We start from the raw sequence: 17279 nt of genomic DNA, 5'->3' as shown, positions 1-17279 counted from the left end.
TTCTTTGGCTGCCTACCAGTCGTTCCGTTTTCCTTTTTGTCCTGTTTTGAAGGGTTAAATGAAGCGATCGTAATTTAGGCCAAATTATGCTTATCTAAAAATGCATAATTTTGCTGAAAAACCCACCTGTTACAGCGTGACCTTAAAATACACNTCTCTCTCTCTCTCAAAAATAAATAAATAAATCTTAAATTTAAAAAAGCTCCTTTCTGGCAGGTTTTCCAGGCTGCTGGCAGGTACTCGGCAGCTAGATCTCTAGTGAAGGGAAGCCTCCTTTTAGAATTTCTACTTCAGGGAGGAAAACGCCCTCTAAGGATTTCTTGATAGGAGTAGTCCCCAAAGTTGGGGCTTTCTAAATGAGACTGATGAAAGAAAGATTAATAAGAGAAACGCATACACATTTATTGAATACAGACTTCAGAAAGAAATGAAGACCTGAAGAAATGATTTACGTGGTTGGTTTTTATACCAGGTTCGGTGAAGAATGGAAAGGTGTGGGAAATTGTGATAGGGCGAAGGGCCTGAGCTAAGTAAACTGGGAAAACTTAGTGAGCCCCATTCCTTCAGATTCTTCTTGGCATCCTTACGACTTGGAGACAAGGATTCCCCTTTCCACCAGCTGTGAGGAGAGCACTTCTCTCATGACTGTCTTATGACCCACTTCAGAGAAGAAGGACAAGGTCAGGGAGTCCTTCCTGCGCCTGCCATTTCTCAGATTCCTTCAGCTAAAAATATTCCGTGTACCAAGGCATTACATTTTGGGGTAGCATGTTCTGAACCCCATCACGCACTCATAAAACGTTTCGGCCAGCTTTCAGGTGTGTGTTTGATGACTACATCTTGTAAAAGGAGGCAGGTGGATAGTTGTGAAAGAGGAGTCACAAGGCGAGGTTTTAGTCCCAGGCTTCTTAGGGGAGTCCTAAGAAGTCCTCCGTTTCCTCGGCTGAAAAATAAGGTTAGTCAGAATTACCCAGCCTCTGATTCTAATAAGAATCAAATACGATAATCCAGAGGAAATGGCCTTGTTGGCTACAAATGTAAGGGGTAATTTAATTTTCAGTATGAATATGCAGAATATACATAAATTGTGAGAATATAATTAATCTATGACCAGATAAGATCTCACCAAACAGCCATTCATGGGAGCACTTAGTTAGTAATAATATTTGCCAATGCCTGTCCTATATTAGATCACCTGGAGGGGCACCTGGGTGGCTCAGTTGGTTGAGCATCAGACTTCAGCTGAGGTCATGATCTCGCAGTTGGTGAGGTCAAGCCCCTGTCAGCTCAGAGCCCGCTTTGGATCTTCTGTACCCCTCTCTTTGCCCCTCCCCTACTTGTGTTCTCTCAAAAATAAATAAACATTAAAAAAAAAACACTTGGAGAGATTCTTTCAAAAAATACCAAGTCAGTATCAGACTAATTATGTTAGACTGGCTGGAGTTGGGGCATGGATGCTCTAAAGGAGTAGTCTGAGAAGGATGTTCTTTATGGTTGACATCTATGCACATAAATAACACTCATGGTAGAGCCCAAAAAATTGGGAGTGAGGTAGGGATACATGAACATGTGTATACACACACACACACACACACACACATACACACACACACATGAATATATATGATATACATATGAATATATTTATAAAGCTATATATACGTATAAAGATATAGTGTGTGTACAAATGTATAAGCCTTAGTTAGGTTTTACAGACATCATGTACTCCCTTTTCACATGGAAACTTCCCTCTAGGGGTTCTGAGAGGAATTGCAAGTCCTGGATATCTGAAAACAGATATAACACGAAAGCAGCATTGCCTAATGGGTCTCTAGCTAGAGTTTTAATTCACCCTGGGTCATGATACATCAGGGTTTTTTTGTTTTTGTTTTTGTTTTTTTGGTATTTGGCTTTTTTTATAAGGAGTCATTGAAAGTGCTTCTGAATGGTGCTGGTTATTGAATTTTCTTATAATGAAGTTTCTATAACAGATCTGACCTAGAAGCCACTGATGGAATGGGCAGGAGTTTCTTCCCAGGTGGGAGAGAAAATCTTTCCCTGCCCATCAGTGGCTTTAGCCTGCTGCTGCTTTGCCTGGGTCTCAATCAAACATGTTTCCAATTTGTCCGTCTCTGATATCTTTCAGGATGTCAGAGGGAATGTTGTTCTCAAATTGAGGCCCTAGGCCAGGAGCTCCCGCTCACCTGTTAGAAATGCAAATTCTCAGGCCCTACACAAGCCTTACTGGGTCAGACACCGTGTCTCAACACGCCCCCTGGGAGACTGTGATGCCCGCGCAAGCCTGAGAACTCCTAGGCTGGCACAGCTCTCCTTGTTTTTCTCCATAAGAGGCGTGTTTTGCTCTATAGCAAAGCACGAACCAGACATTTGTAGACACACTGAATTTTGCTTCCTTTCCCCCTCCTCCCTCTCCCCTCTGAGGATGAGACAGGTTAGGGCTAGAAGGAAAATGAAGGTAGCTTTAAATTTCTGATACTCTCTCATCAAGGTTCCTATTCCAATCTTTTAAAAGATAGTGATCAGGTAAAGCTACATTGCATACACAAATGTGTAAAGATATTCACAATCTATGAAAACATATTATATTGTAAATGTATAAATATATATACAATGTACAAGTATACATATCTCCATTATAAATGTATGAATATATAAAATGTATAAAGATATGTTGTGTGTATATATATGTATATGCATACATAAAAATACACACAATGTATAAAGATACATTTTGTATATATAAATTTCTGTCGTAAAAAATCTCTGTCGTAAATGCAGGGGAGACTAAACCAGGAAATTCCAGAAATCAGAATACCATTGGGAATCAAAAGGTCACAAGAAGAGACTTGGGCGATTGGAAATCAGCAGGGGAGAAAAATAAATCTTGGATGGAGGGGGAAGAAGGAGGCCTGGTAAGGGCCATTGCGTTGCATAGCTCAAAAGGGGCTGCCACAATGGACTTAGCATTGTCTGCAAACCATGCTCCCAGAGCTTTGCAGTGCATGTTCTGGGTCAAGGCAAGGGCAGAAGGTAGCCCTGGATGAGTCCACGGTTCTTTGTGAAAGTCAGACTGTGACTTCTTTGGGTAACAGAAGACAGTTGTGCTATCTTCTCCAAGCAGTCTTTAAAAGTAGAATGGATTCTTATCTCTCTTGGGAGTCCTGAAAGCAGAGAGAAAAATCAGTGTTCTCTTATCTCTAGAACCCTTCCAACTGTTAACAGTTGAAGTTCTTTGCCTTTATGTATTATCTATCATCTATCTATCTATCTATCTATCTATCTATCTATCTATCTATCTATCATCTATCTATCTATCTATCATCAAGCCCTTCTCTCCAGACACTCAAAGAACTTAAGCTATATGGCTAATATTTTAAACATCATGAGCTGGGCCAGGGGCGTGAGGAGATGGTTACCATGGATGGTCATCCCAGTAACAGAGGAATTAGACATCCCTCCAGAGTGTTTCTAGTATGTAGTTATTTGAATTACCAGACACTCTGCTAAGTGCCTGCGTGCATTATGTCATTTAATCTTAACACCCACCTTATGATAGAGGAGGTGCTATTAATATCCTTAGTATAGGTAGGTGGCTGATAAGGGATTTGACTGAAGCTAGACCTGATGTTTTACCCACTCCATCTTACCATTTAATGGTAGGTAAGGTCTTGATTCATGTGGGCATGTAGTTATCTATTGGATTCTTCATTCTCAGGGCTCAAATTGAGATAGGCAATTACCTACACTCATTTTATACTTGTGTTCTTTCTTTTTTTGGTTAGTGTTTCTAAACCTCTATTTGTGGCAGTATTTAAACTTAATTATTGATCCTCCAAAAGCTCTTAAGACTTCCATATAGTACGTTAAATATACTGTGATATTTTTAAATAAAAAATTAATCATTGGGAGCTGGGCATTATTCTCTTTGCTGTGGGCTGAGCTTCAGTGTCCTAACAGGAATTCACTAATGAAACACATAAAAAGAGCCTCCCTAAAGATTTAAGAGGGTTATATATCCTGTGGCAATTGTTGCCTTCCTGCGTAGCTTCATCTTCATTTGTGTACCTGCTGCAAATTCTCAATTATGTTTAATTATTCCAGGTTTTATAATTTACATTGTCTTTTATTTCCTGTTATTGTCCAAAGTATTTTGCTTATTAGACAGCATGTGTGTGGTCTACTTTTTAAGCATCTAGACCTAATTCTTAGGGATGAAATTCTCTTGATAGCTACCTAGAACACCAAAGAATTTCACTGCCTATGTATGTCTGGCATAGTTTGAAGGAAAGAAAAATTAATTTATTCTATTTCCAACAGTCCTAAATTCTTACTGCTTTATTGAAAGAGTGAATATATAAATAAGATTTTTTTCTTTTTATTTCAGGAATTACAACATATAGTTAGATCACAACACATGAGAGCAGAGAAAGGTAAGCACGAATCTGCATGAATATATGAAATCATATAGGGTCAGAACTCTTTGGGCTAACGTGGTTTTCTCTTCTCCAGCTATGATGGAAGGTTCATGGTTAGAACTGGCCAGGAGGGGCAAGCCTAATACTCAGCCTTTTGCTCATCTCACTATTAATGCCACTGACATCCCATCAGGTAAGTTGTATTAGCATCTGGCCTGAAAAAGATTTCAAGAGTCCTTTATCAGCCCATTTGAATACTCAAAACTATTGGGGCACCTGGGTGGCTCAGTTGGTTAAACGTCCGGCTTTGGCTCAGGTCATGATCTCATGGTTCATGGGTTCAAGCCCTGCATCAGGCTCTGTGCTGACAGCCGGCTTCGAGCCTGGAGTCTGTTTCGAATTCTGTGTCTACCTCTCTCTCTGACCCTTCCCTGTTCACACTGTCTCTCTCTCTCTCTCTCTCTCTCTCTCAGAAAAAAAAATTAAAAATTAAAAAAAAGCCTATTATTGGCCTGTTACTAAAATTTTGAGAGCCCTTAGCTTCTAGATCAGAAGAAAGATCATTTCATGTTGAGTTGATAATCTATATTGTGGAAATAGTTATTCTCAATTCTGCAAGAATGGACGTCATCGCTTCAATTTCAGATCATCAGAATGGGTGCTTTTTTTTTAAATGACTGCCAGTTGAGGTTGTACAACAGGGAAGAACAGTGTCGTGTTATGTTCTTCTGTATTTCCCCAAACCAAAGTTGATACATGCCCATTGCCAACCTAAAAAGTGCATGGATGTATCTCTTGCAGAGTTCCGGGGCAGGCTCGCCGTCTAGAAAAGGAAACACACTCCTCCTTCTCTAAGGGCTTATCACTTTTTCTGGGTAGGGATTTAGCTCAATGCACTGGAGAGCTGATTATCTTTTAGAAATGAGGAAACTCAGAGCTCTGTGCCTCTATCTACTTTAATGCCCCTGCTATTCCATCATGTAATCCCCACTGGCCACTTTACCTTGGGACAGATGAACATCAAAAAGGTTAGAAAGAATATGATTGGGTGTCAGTTGACATTATCATCATCATCGTCATCATCATCATGCCATTTGTTCAACATATACTATGTACCGGGCATTTCACTGAATTCATTATCTCCAGTCCTTACTACAACCACTCAAGGTGAGTGATTGTCATTCATTTTGCAGACAAGGAAACTGAGGTCCATGTGGTGCGTCTTCCCAGGTCACAGTGGTGACAGTGTTAGAAGTTGAGCTCCACTCTAGTTCATTCTCAAGTCCATGGCTTTTACACTATAGGCTATCATATTAGTACCCTGTAGTCAGTTGGCTTTGTCAGAGAGAAGTATATTCAGAGCTCTTCTGTTCTTATTTCCCTGTAAGAAGTAGATTAATGTAGTTTTAATAGCAGGGGCTCTAAAGTCTGATAGCCTGGGTATGAGGCCCATGTACCACATATTGGCTGTGTGACCTCATACAAATTATGGGAATCATTTGTGCATCAGCTTCTTCAGGGGATGGTGATCACACCTACCTCGTGGGGTGGCTATGGAGATTTAATGAGGCAATGTTGGAGCGTGCTTCTACAGAAGTTGGCATAGAGTAAGCACGCTGTGAAAGCAAGTTGCTATTATTTGAGTTTTATTAAATAATTATCCATATTCCACTTTGTTCTAAAAATGATTTAAGGCTAGTTTTTCTTGGAGTTAAAAAAATACCCAAGTTTTAGTAATGATTTTGCAGTCACTATCGTAGCGTGGGGCCACAGAGAGATTTTTCCCAATTGCAGACACAGTAGCTGAGAAGCCAACTTTTTGGTCTGTAGCCCATTTTCCTAAACTATCTGTCTTGTCCCAGACACCTGCTTCATAAACAAATACTCGCTCTGTGCATTTTTGCATGTGTGTGCCTTTCACCGATGCTAATTTTCGGAGTGAAAACTATTTTGCATCTTAGCAAATGCAATCAAATTAATACTGATAGATCAGCTGTGTGTGCTATGAATGTACTCTGCATTTATCTTTCCAGTTCATTTTAAATGGCATATGATAAATATTGCATTCCTCTGCGTGCCAAAGTCTGTTTGGCAATAGCAAGCGTGTTTTCGTTATAAAGCTCTCTCTTCAGGCACCTAGCCTCAAATCATTGCCAAAAATCAAGGCAAAAAAACCCTTCTAGTTATTTCCTGATGGTGATTGAGTTTGTGACTGAGTGAAATGAAGTAGTGTCTCCTTCTGTTTAAGAAAATAGCATTTGCTCCTCTGGCTGATCCAACAACTCTTTGAGTCCATTTACCTCCCAGTTTGGGCCAGTACTATTCTTCAGAGAAAGGTGGCTTTAACTTTGCACACTCATTTTTGGCCTCCATTTTCTGTTTATTTACACATAAGAAACAACCCAGAATCTGCCTTATATTGACTGCCAGCTTATGGATTTGCAGCGCTTCTTGAGTAAAATGCCTTGGGAAGTATTTTGTGAGGCCAGACTCCATGGCTTTCTTAAGGAGGCTGCACAGGCTAAATATTTGAAGAAGCCTCTCGTTCAGCACATGATGGCACTGACCACAAGGGATGAGGGGCTGGGATGAAAGGTCGTCAGCATGCCTCGTTAGTCAAGGACACCCAGGCTTGTCATGTGAGCTCCCTCAACCCGATCACAGGATATTTTTCTCTTCCTGTCTCCCGCTCTTCTCTGTTCTTGAGTCCTTGTTCTCATTCACGCTGACCGCTTTCCTCCCTCTCCTCTGCATGCTGTGAGCATTCCATTCTTTGCACCATTTTCCTCACTAACAGTGCTCTCCTTTTCTCAGCCCATCCACATCTGATCCAAATTCTCCCTGCCCTCTGGCTCCTCTATCCCCCTGTTGGGCTGAGCGCTCCAGATCACCATTAATTTCTGCAGTTTTCACCTGACAGTTGCTTTAACTGAACTTCAACCAAGTGCCATGTGACATGCAGCGATGAAGATATTATATTTTCTATTTTATATGCTTATTTCTTATTTTCTCCACTATTAGTGCTAAATGCCATGGGTTATACTGGTTGATAAAGTTCTCTATTATGGGCAGGGTGAATCTCCATAGAAAACCCCACACAGATATTTATGGAATGACTGATCAACTAATGGATCAGTGAATGGATGAGTGGATGAATAAAAAGAAAGACATGTTTAGTAGGGAATATGGACACTCCTTCCAATTGATTGGCTAACAGTGGGAGTGGTATATGGTCAAGGTTCCTATCTTTTCTCCCTCTCCATTTTATATTCCTTTCTTGCCTCTCCAGGCTATGTGTCTGAGACCTTGGTCTAATACTAGCTGATCCATCCCACTGAAAGAGTAGACTTTACCTTAGTCATTCTGCTTCTCTCTGTTAAGAGCCATCATAGGAGATAAACTATAAGACAAGTCATCAATTGAGAAAAAAAGACAGAATACAGAGTAGAGTAAGAAGAGGGAAACATGGGATAATTTTAGATGGGAAACATCTTGAATTTTGTTTACTTTATCGATGGCTTAGGTGGCTGTTTACCAGCCTGGAGGAATTACTTTACTACTGTTTGTGAGTCTTGCAGTCTCATCTTGATTCACTTGGGACCATGGGATGATACTTATATGTGGAATGATATTTACATTCTGGATGCCATAATCTGGGATGACCTGAGGTGGGACCTCCAATGAAGAAGAAAAAGTGTGCTATAGTGGGTCCTGGACACAGCAGTGCCTATAATGGCTTCTCAGACTCACTCTAGCACCCTCCTGTGGGTAAGATGTGGGCTTCAGGAAATCTACTCTTTTTGGACAGGGATTGGAACCACTGGAATCAAACAGTCTGGAAATTCTCTTCCTATACTTGTCTCTTGCTTTTCTGTACCAACTGCCTTTGGCTTGTTCTGTCTTCAACCTTAAATGATCTCTCTGATTCTGTTGGCTGACCCCTGTACCTATTATAAGTTCTCAGTCTCGGTTGCAATTCAACAAAGTCATTCTTGATTCTTCTGGGAGGAACTAAACTTCCTTTTGAGTTCCCATAGCAATTATCTGCACCTTGGCTCTCAGGGCGCATGCCTTGCTTCTTACCTGAATACATACCATACCTATTGGTCATGTCCTGTAGGCTCCTTCAGGGAAGGAAAACTGGGTTTTTGTCTTTGTACTCTCTCGGGTGCCTAGCAGAGAGCACTAAGCACATCTTAATGTATTTCTTCCCTTTTAGAAAAGAAGTTCTGAGAAGGTATCCTCCAATTGGAACTATTGACTATTATGCTGCTTTTCTCCAACCTCATAGAATTGTGAGGATGCCCTTCTCATCGGAGGGGCAGATTTTAAATCATGTGTGTTTCCTTCCCTCAGGTTCCCACAAAGTGAGCCTGTCCTCCTGGTACCACGACCGAGGTTGGGCCAAGATCTCCAACATGACTTTCAGCAATGGAAAACTAATAGTTAACCAAGATGGCTTTTATTTCCTGTATGCCAACATTTGCTTTCGACATCATGAAACTTCAGGAGACCTTGCCACGGAGTATCTTCAGCTGATGGTGTATGTCACAAAAACCAGCATCAAAATCCCGAGCTCTCACACCCTGATGAAAGGAGGTAGCACCAAATACTGGTCAGGGAATTCTGAATTCCATTTTTATTCCATAAATGTTGGAGGATTTTTTAAGCTCCGGTCTGGTGAGGAAATAAGCATCGAGGTATCCAACCCTTCACTACTGGATCCAGATCAAGATGCAACATACTTTGGGGCTTTTAAAGTTCTCGATATAGATTGAGCCCCATGTTTTGGAGCATTATTATGTACTTCCTAGGATGTATGGAAATTTTTTTTAAACAAGCCAAGAAGGATGTATATAGATGTGAGACTACTAAGGGGTAGGACCCATAATGGTACAAAAAGACTCTTCCCATGCTTTTGACTGTAGAGAGAGCACATGTATTTACAGCCAATGGGAGATGTTGGAATAGAGTGTTATAGTCCAAGGGCTTTCTGACATAACGGTTTTTAAATTTTGTAACAAATTCCTAGAATTAGACCATTGGAACAATTATGGTTGCCTTCATCTGAAACTGCATTTGGACTATGGGAGGGGTTAATTCTCTGGATGTGGCCCGTGGTTATATGCCCCGGTGCCGCTCAAGTGAGAGAGTGTCCTCTAATTACAAAGGGCTAATCATCTGAAGGGTTAAGTTCTTTTGAGTTGTTACATCATGCTGGAACCTGCAGATAAATACTTTTTCTAACGAGGAGAGAAAATATATGTATTTTTATATAATATCTAAAGTTATATTTCAGATGTAATGTTTTCTGTGCAAAGTATTGTAAATTATATTTGTGCCATAGTATTTGATTCAAATATTTAAAAATGTCTTGCTGTTGACATATTTAATGTTTTAAATGTACAGACATATTTAACTGGTGCACTTTGTAAATCCCCTGGGGAAAACGTGCAGCTAAGGGGGAAAAATGAGTTTTGTTTTTTTTTTTTTTGAAAATTTCTGCTGTATCATATTTCCTGATTCTTTGTAACTTAGTAGATTTTTCAGACTTGTCAAGTCTGTGCAAAAAAAAAATTAAAATGGATGCCTTGAATAATAAGCAGGATGTCGGCCACCAGGTGCCTTTCAAATTTAGAAGCTAATTGACTTTAGAAAGCTGACATTGCCAAAAAGTATACATCATGGGCTACTGGAATCTGTCAAGAGTATTTATATAATTATTGAACAGGTGTTTTTTTCTACAAGTGCTGCAAATTGTAAATTTTGTGGGGTTTTTTAAATGGAAATGTTATCAGTGGCTTATCAGCAAAAAAGTATCCCTTTTTAATACAGGAGATGGTATTTTATACTGTACAGTAAAAACATTGCCTTTGAATGTTCATTTTTTTGGTACAAAAATAAATTTATAAGAGGACCTGCCTTGTGACGTGCTTCTCTTCTCTGTCTGTCTTGCTCTGTGATCCCATCCTCTCCAATATGGTATTGTGCCTTCCATCTTTCCAAAGCTTATTGGGAGAAATGCAAATTTAATTAAAAATTACGAACAGATTTAATTGAATTAGTGAACCTCAGAATTTGAAAAATAATTCAAAAGGGATTTGTATGCAAGAAAGTAGCCAGATCGAAAATAGAGGCTTCTTCACCCAAAAAAGAAAAGTTTGTGTTATGGTTACGTCATGAGAGGAAAATGATACTGTGCACAAGTTCACAGTGCCTTGCGTAACAACCATTTGAGCGGAGGAGCCCCTGAACGTTTAATAGCTTACCGTGGTGAGGAACCATTAACAATGGAGTAGATACTCGAACCCCATGGAAATTTACATGGGGGAGCTGTCCCAATCCATGCTGGCTGTTCACGTGAAAGAGATGTAAGAAAACAGCAACCTGGGAAGGCACAGGAAACTATAATTTAAGGCACTTGACATTCGCGGATAAATGTTTCTTGATGGTTGTGAAGGATGGAAGGAGGAAAGAAATAGCAGATGTTAAAGGAGAAATTGTACATTTTAAACAGCAAAGCCATGATTGTAGCACTCAGTCATTGTCCAAAATACACCTATTGTTTTAAACCTATCAGTAAATCTGAGGCAGATTGGCACAAAATATGATTTCGGTGCTGCATATCCCAATCGCTGAGCCTTGCTTTCAGGAAAAATGAATTTCAATATGCAGTCAGAATTTCTCCACTCTCCACGGACACAAAATCCTGTTGTTAGCTGGCCTGGCTCCTAGGATGTGATTCTGTCATTTCCACAGGCGAATAACATTCACTCATTTGTTCCACATTATTTAGTGAGCATTAACTATGTGCTAGGCACTGTATCAGGCACTGAGGATTCTACAGCCTTCTTCCTGCTCTTGAAAAGTTTCCCTTCTAGTGGGGAGGAGCCTCATAAGAGTGTGGTACGTGAGCTCCAGGGCACGGACATGTAGAGCATGCTGTAGCATCAAAAAATTGGCCGTTGAACCCAATCTTGGGAATCACAGAAGCTACAGATATTAAATTGTATAGTATGTGGGCTGAAAGGTTCTGAAAGCGGATATGGAGAAGAATATCCATTACTATTTTTAGCTTAGAGGCAACTGACTTGCAATCTCTCAAAGATGAGCTAAAGCCCAAAGTCTATGGATGGAAAGAGACTAGGATCTTGTGCGACCATACAAGGTGGCACCGGCCAGACTGGGAACTAACATGGTGGATGCTCTGACCTACTATGGGAGATCCTTTATGGAAAACCTTGAAAATTCAGCTCGACTGTAATGTGAATTAGCACATGTTAACAACCTGGTAGGGACTTTTAGAGCTTTTGCTGGAATGACTCTATGACTTAATGAAATGTTGTGTCTTGAAGGAGTAAGCTGTAACAAGTGGATGTGCCATGGGTGTGGGGGTATAGAAGAGGCCTTTTCTCTTTTCTAGTGATGCTCAAGCCTTTCTAGGATCTGAGTAGCAGCATCTAAAATGCAGACTCAAGGGGCGCCTGGGTGGCTCACTTGGTTAAGCATCTGACCGGCTCAGGTCATGGTCTCGTGGTTTGTGGGCTCAAGCCCCGTGTTGGGATCTGTGCTGACAGCTCAGAGCCTGGATCCTGCTTGGGATTCTGTGTCTCACTCTCTCTCTCTGCCTCTCCCCTGCTTGTGCTCTGTCTCTCTCTCAAAAATAAACATTAAAAATTTTTAAATAAATAAATAAAATAAAGTGCAGGACTCCATACCCAACTTCCACTCCCACACAATCTTACTACTGTGTTTTCTTCTCACTCACCCCTTTTCCCATTTCCATTCCTGTGTGTTTTCATCTTTTTCTTTTTGCCTCTAATCCCTGGTCCTTGCCTCAGAGGAACATTTCGTTCTTCTAGTGGCCCTCGAGGAATAAGGAGGCTGCCGCATCTCACTGAGGTGGAGGCAGAGCCTGTCAACACTCAGCGACAGCAAAGCGAATGTGCTGAGGAGTGACAAAATCATGTCAGGAAACCAACATGCACCGGACGCTCTAGCAAATGGGATTGTTTGCTCATTGTAAATATCCCACTTCAATCATCTTTCCAACACATGCCAACGCTGAAGGAAGGAAAGCATGCAAATTTTAAAGTCATCTGTCTTTGTGAGTCAGCTTTTCAAAGACGCCAGATTCATGCACACTTGCATCTTTCCAAAACACTACGTGTGCGGCAAGCCCTGTTCGGCGAAGTCCCTTTCCTCTCTCTCCTTCTCCTTCCGTTCAGCTCATGCATTTCCATCAGGTCAGCCTAGAAAAGTATCCGGGGAAGATGGCCTACTTCCCAGTGACTTAGGTGGAAGCCTGAGCACCTCCTGTCTCGTCCTGTCTCTCTGTGTCCACTTGTTGATTTGGCTGGAGACAGCAACACGGGGTTATGCTGGTACATTGTGGGGACACAGCTCTGAAGCAACCTGCCATTCCACATTGAATCTGTAGAGTCATTTGGGGCACGCCAAGCACGTGTCAGCTTTACTTTTGGCTTTGTTAATCGATGCTCTAGCTTCTCTGCTATGAAATTGAAATATGTTTCCCAGAAGCTGCATTAATAAATGCTAATTAGTTATTGATTCACATTATGATGATTTAGGCTTGTGTCATTTCTCACAATAAAAAATTTGTACACAGCAAGTGCTAGATTTTAGCTATGAAACAGAAATCTATCCTTTTGATTAGTAACACTTTTATGATACTTCTACTCTTGTAATTGAAAAATTCTGTTTCCTAATCATTTACCCTCCTCCCCTCCCCTCCCCTTTGTTGACAGGTTTTCTTCACAGGAGCTGGTCGTTACCGTGTCTTGACCAGTATTCCAGCTATTTTTAGGGACAATCTCTGTGATCTTATCAGATAAGGACCAGTTATAATGTTATTCATATTGCTACTGGCTTTCAATGTCTATAGAGAGATCCTATAGAATCTTCTGTTTTGAAAATTCCATAACTAAGAATCTGAGGATCAGGGCTGGCTTCAGAGACAGTTAATTTCTCCTGAAAAAACTGATAGTTTAAACTCTCTTTTGAGGGTCTTAAAATCATGGTATGTCACTCTCTTGGGCAAAGCCTACGCTTTTCCTTTTGCTATGAATTCTGCAGAAGCTTCCTTTTTCTCAAAGACCTGAACTTAATAATCTTATCTTGGTGGAACGGAAGTTCCTTGTGAAATGTACACATCTTTTGGAAGAAAGATTGCACATTGGGTGTTGGCTAGACCCAGGGCTGGAATCTATGCTCTGTGGCCTGGTAACCTTGGGTAGGTGGCCACCATTTGGATTTCAGTTTCTTACCTTGTGAAGTAGGAGTCAACCTATGTGTTGACAAGTTGTGAGGATTGGCACATGGGAGGGGCTCAACAAATAGGGGCCACGATTATTATCTTCCTATCCCATTTGCTATACCCTTAGTCTCCAGCACATTTTTAAGATTTTTTTAAATGTTAATTTATTTTTGAGAAAGAGACCGAGACAGAGACAGAAAGAGCATGAGTGGGGGAGGGGCAGAAAGAGAGGGAGACACAGAACCTGAAGCAGGCTCCAGACTCTGAGCTGTCAGCACATAGCCTGACCCATGAACTGGGAGATCATGACCTTAGCTGAAGTCAGACACTTAACCGGTTGAGCCACCCAGGAGCCCCTCAAGCACATATTTATTTTTTTCATCTAGCTACCATGCATGGCCATATTGAGCAAAGCCCTGTGTTATGCATTATAAGAGACACTAGGATAGATATTAAATCACTTTTCTAGGGCTGCAATAGGTAATATTGCACAACCCAGTGGCTTAAAACAACAGAAATTTGTTCTCTCACAGTCTGGAGGCTGGATATCTGTAGTCAAGGTGTTGATGAGGCTATGCTCCCTTTGAAGATTTTAGGGAAGGCTCCTTCGTTAGGATTCTGAGGGGTTTGGCAGTCCTATTCCTTGACTTGTAGATGCATTGCTTCAATTTCTGCTTCTATTATCGCATGGATCTTCTTCCTGTGTGTCTCCAAATCATCCCCTCTTCACTAGAGAGGACACCAGTCATCGGATTTAGCTCTTACCCTAATACAGCATGACCTCATCTTACCTTGATTACATCTGCAAGTACTGTATTTCCAGATAAGGTCACACTCACAGATTCTGGGTGGACGTGAATTTTTAAGTAAAACTATTTAGCCCAGTCCAGCTTGACACAGAGTTCAAGAATGAAATAAACATCTAAAAATCAATCTGTAACTAAACCAGAATAAATTAATGCCACAACAGAAGTATGAGCAATGGTGCTATTGAATGTACCTAAAACAGTGAGGGTTTGTTTCACGGAAATATGAATGAAATCGGGGCACCTGGGTGGCTTAGTCGGTTGAGCGTCCGACTTTCGCTCAGGTCATGATCTCGCGGTTTGTGGGTTCGAGCCCCGCGTCCGGCTCTGTGCTGACTGCCAGCTCAGAGCCTGGAGCCTGTTTCAGATTCTGTGACTCCCTCTCTCTCTGACTCACCCCTGCTCACTCTGTCTCTCTCTCTCCTAGAAATAAATAAAAATATTTAAAAAAATATGAATGAAATCATATTTGAATCCAATTAAGTATGATGTGTTTGTGTTGGCTGTTTACTTTCATGGGACTATGTCGGGATCAGGACGGGCTGTTATGTGCCTTCTTAACCCTCCCTCCCTGTGAAGTCTCTCCCTCTCTTCTCCCAACCCCACACCAGAGAGCATCATGGCTCTGCCGATGGCCACCACCAGGATTTGTATTTGCTTTCTTCCTTCTAATGGCAAATGTGATTTTGCTCAAGCAAGAGGAGTTAAAAGGAACCAATTTGAAAGAATTCATCTCTGTAATAGACAGGGAACCAGACGGAGAAAATGTTACTTTCCCACTGTTCCAGAGCTCAGAGGAAGGCAGCCCAGCTTGATGGAGCTTTGCCCAGGGAGGTGTAGAGGGTTGGCATTTAGCATTTAGCTCTGCCCGCATGCCAGGGGGTGGGTGATGGCAGGGAGGGCAGGGTTGAGGGATCGGAGCCATACCTGTGATCCTGAAGTCATGGGTAAAGCATGGATGACCAGCATCCTCATGTTTGTTTTCATTGTGGGGCACCTGGGTGGCTCAGTCGGTTAAGCATCTGACTCTTGATCTCAGCTCAGGTCTTGATCTCAGGGTCGTGAGCTCAGGCCTTGTATTGGACTCCACATGTTGAGTGCGGAGCCTCAAAAAAATAGAAGTTTTTATTGCATTTCTGGTGGGAGCCAGTGGAAAGGCAGTGTCTGCCCAAACACTGAGATGTGCAACTAAGCAGCCTGCAGAAGCAAGAGTAGAGGGAGGCTTGAGGCCACAGCCATGACCTTGGGGTGAAGGTGCTGGTGCTTTGAGGTGGGGTCCTTGAAACTTCTCTGGGCGGGGAAGTGTGCACTGAGGACACAGAAGTCAGCTTTAAACTAGTGTATTCAGGGCACCTGGGGGGCTCAGTCAGTTGAGCATCTGACTCTTGATTTCATCTCAGATCATGATCTCACAGTTTGTGGGATCAAGCCCTGCACTGGGCTCCCCGCTAATCGTGCAGAGCCTGCCTGGGATCATCTCTCTCTTCTCTCTGCCCTTCCCCTGCTCATGCCCTCTCTCTCAAAATAAATAAATTAACTTAAAAAAAATAAAGTAGTATATTCAACAAAAAGCTGAGTCAGACTTGTAAGGACAGAGAACAAACTGATGGTTGCCGGAGGGGAGGGAGGTATGGGATGGGCAAAATGGGTGAAGGTGGGTGAGAGACACAGGCTTCCAGTTATGGAATGAATAAGTTACTAGAATAAAAGGCAGAGCAGAGGGAATATGGTCAATGATTCTGGAATGTGCTGTATGGTGACGTGGTAGTTACACTGGGTGAGCATAATGGTCCGTGCCGTCTTGTCCAAGCACTGTCCTGTACACCCGAAACTCATGACATTGTGACGTTGCCTGTCAACTATGTTTTTAATCAAGGAAAAGAGATTTGTTAAAAAAAATAAAAGATAAATTGCTTGAAATCTTCAAAAGAAAAAGTAGTGTATTCAAGGAAAACATTCTAGACCCTAATAGCTAAAAAAGAAAAGTTTACACACAACTCTAGGAGAAGCACAAGTAATAAATAAGACTTATCAAAAATCCCTAAATGAGGGAATAAGTCATGAAATAGGGGAGGGGTCTCTAGAGGAGTTTACTGAAATCCCAAATTTCAGAGGGAGATTACCTATAACACCAGGGAGACAAAGAGATAGTCACAGAGCATCAGATATACTCTGGAGACAGATGTGTCATCTTCCATCCCCTTCTCTCCTCCAAAGTCACCGACACATGTGGTCCATGATCCAAAAGGCAAGTCCATCCAAGTTCAGGTCCAGGTCGGTAGGGCATGAGTGATGAGGGGAATCTGGCCCATAGGGATGAAACAGGAATGCAACGTGGGGTCGGACTCCAAGTCAGTTCAGAGATATGCTTTTAGGGCCTCAGGCAGGGATTCAGCTCTGAAAGAGGACACGCAGGATCTCCAGAAGTGGGTAGGATCTCAGCTGCCTGAGGTGTAGGCACTGCCCCCTGCCAAGAACCCCCAGGTGCCCATGTGGCCCAGGCAGAGCAGGTGTGACAGGCAGATGGCTCCCTTGTGGGGAGGAGCCAGGAAGCTGCCATGCAGTCCTGTGCCTGACATTATGAAAGGCTGTGACGCTGTATTAGTGTCCTGTAGGGGCTGTAACCAATGACCACAGACTTGGAGGCTTAAAACAACAGAAACATTCTCACAGTTCTAGAGTCGCCAGTAGAAGCTTTAAGGGAGAATCCTTCCTTGCTTCTTCCAGCCTCTGGTGGCTCCAGGATTTCCTTATGGCTCC

The 17279-nt window shown here is 41.9% G+C and overlaps 1 protein-coding gene across 1 annotated transcript in view; it reads left to right on the top strand.

The window, feature by feature from the left end:
- Window positions 1-9214, top strand: part of TNFSF11 (TNF superfamily member 11) — a 30382-nt gene extending 21168 nt beyond the window's left edge. Inside the window, exons 3-5 of the mRNA XM_077765659.1 lie at window positions 4406-4451; window positions 4531-4629; window positions 8793-9214. Of these exons, the coding sequence (XP_077621785.1) occupies window positions 4406-4451; window positions 4531-4629; window positions 8793-9214 (567 nt within the window). The remainder of the gene's footprint in view (window positions 1-4405; window positions 4452-4530; window positions 4630-8792) is intronic.
- The last annotated feature ends 8065 nt before the right edge of the window (window positions 9215-17279 follow it).

Source organism: Crocuta crocuta, unplaced genomic scaffold, assembly GCF_008692635.1.
Source record: "Crocuta crocuta isolate KB4526 unplaced genomic scaffold, BGI_CrCroc_1.0 scaffold75, whole genome shotgun sequence".
NCBI lineage: Eukaryota > Metazoa > Chordata > Mammalia > Carnivora > Hyaenidae > Crocuta > Crocuta crocuta.
The sequence above is the reverse complement of the archived record's forward strand: the minus strand, read 5'-3'. Positions and strand labels throughout refer to the sequence as shown.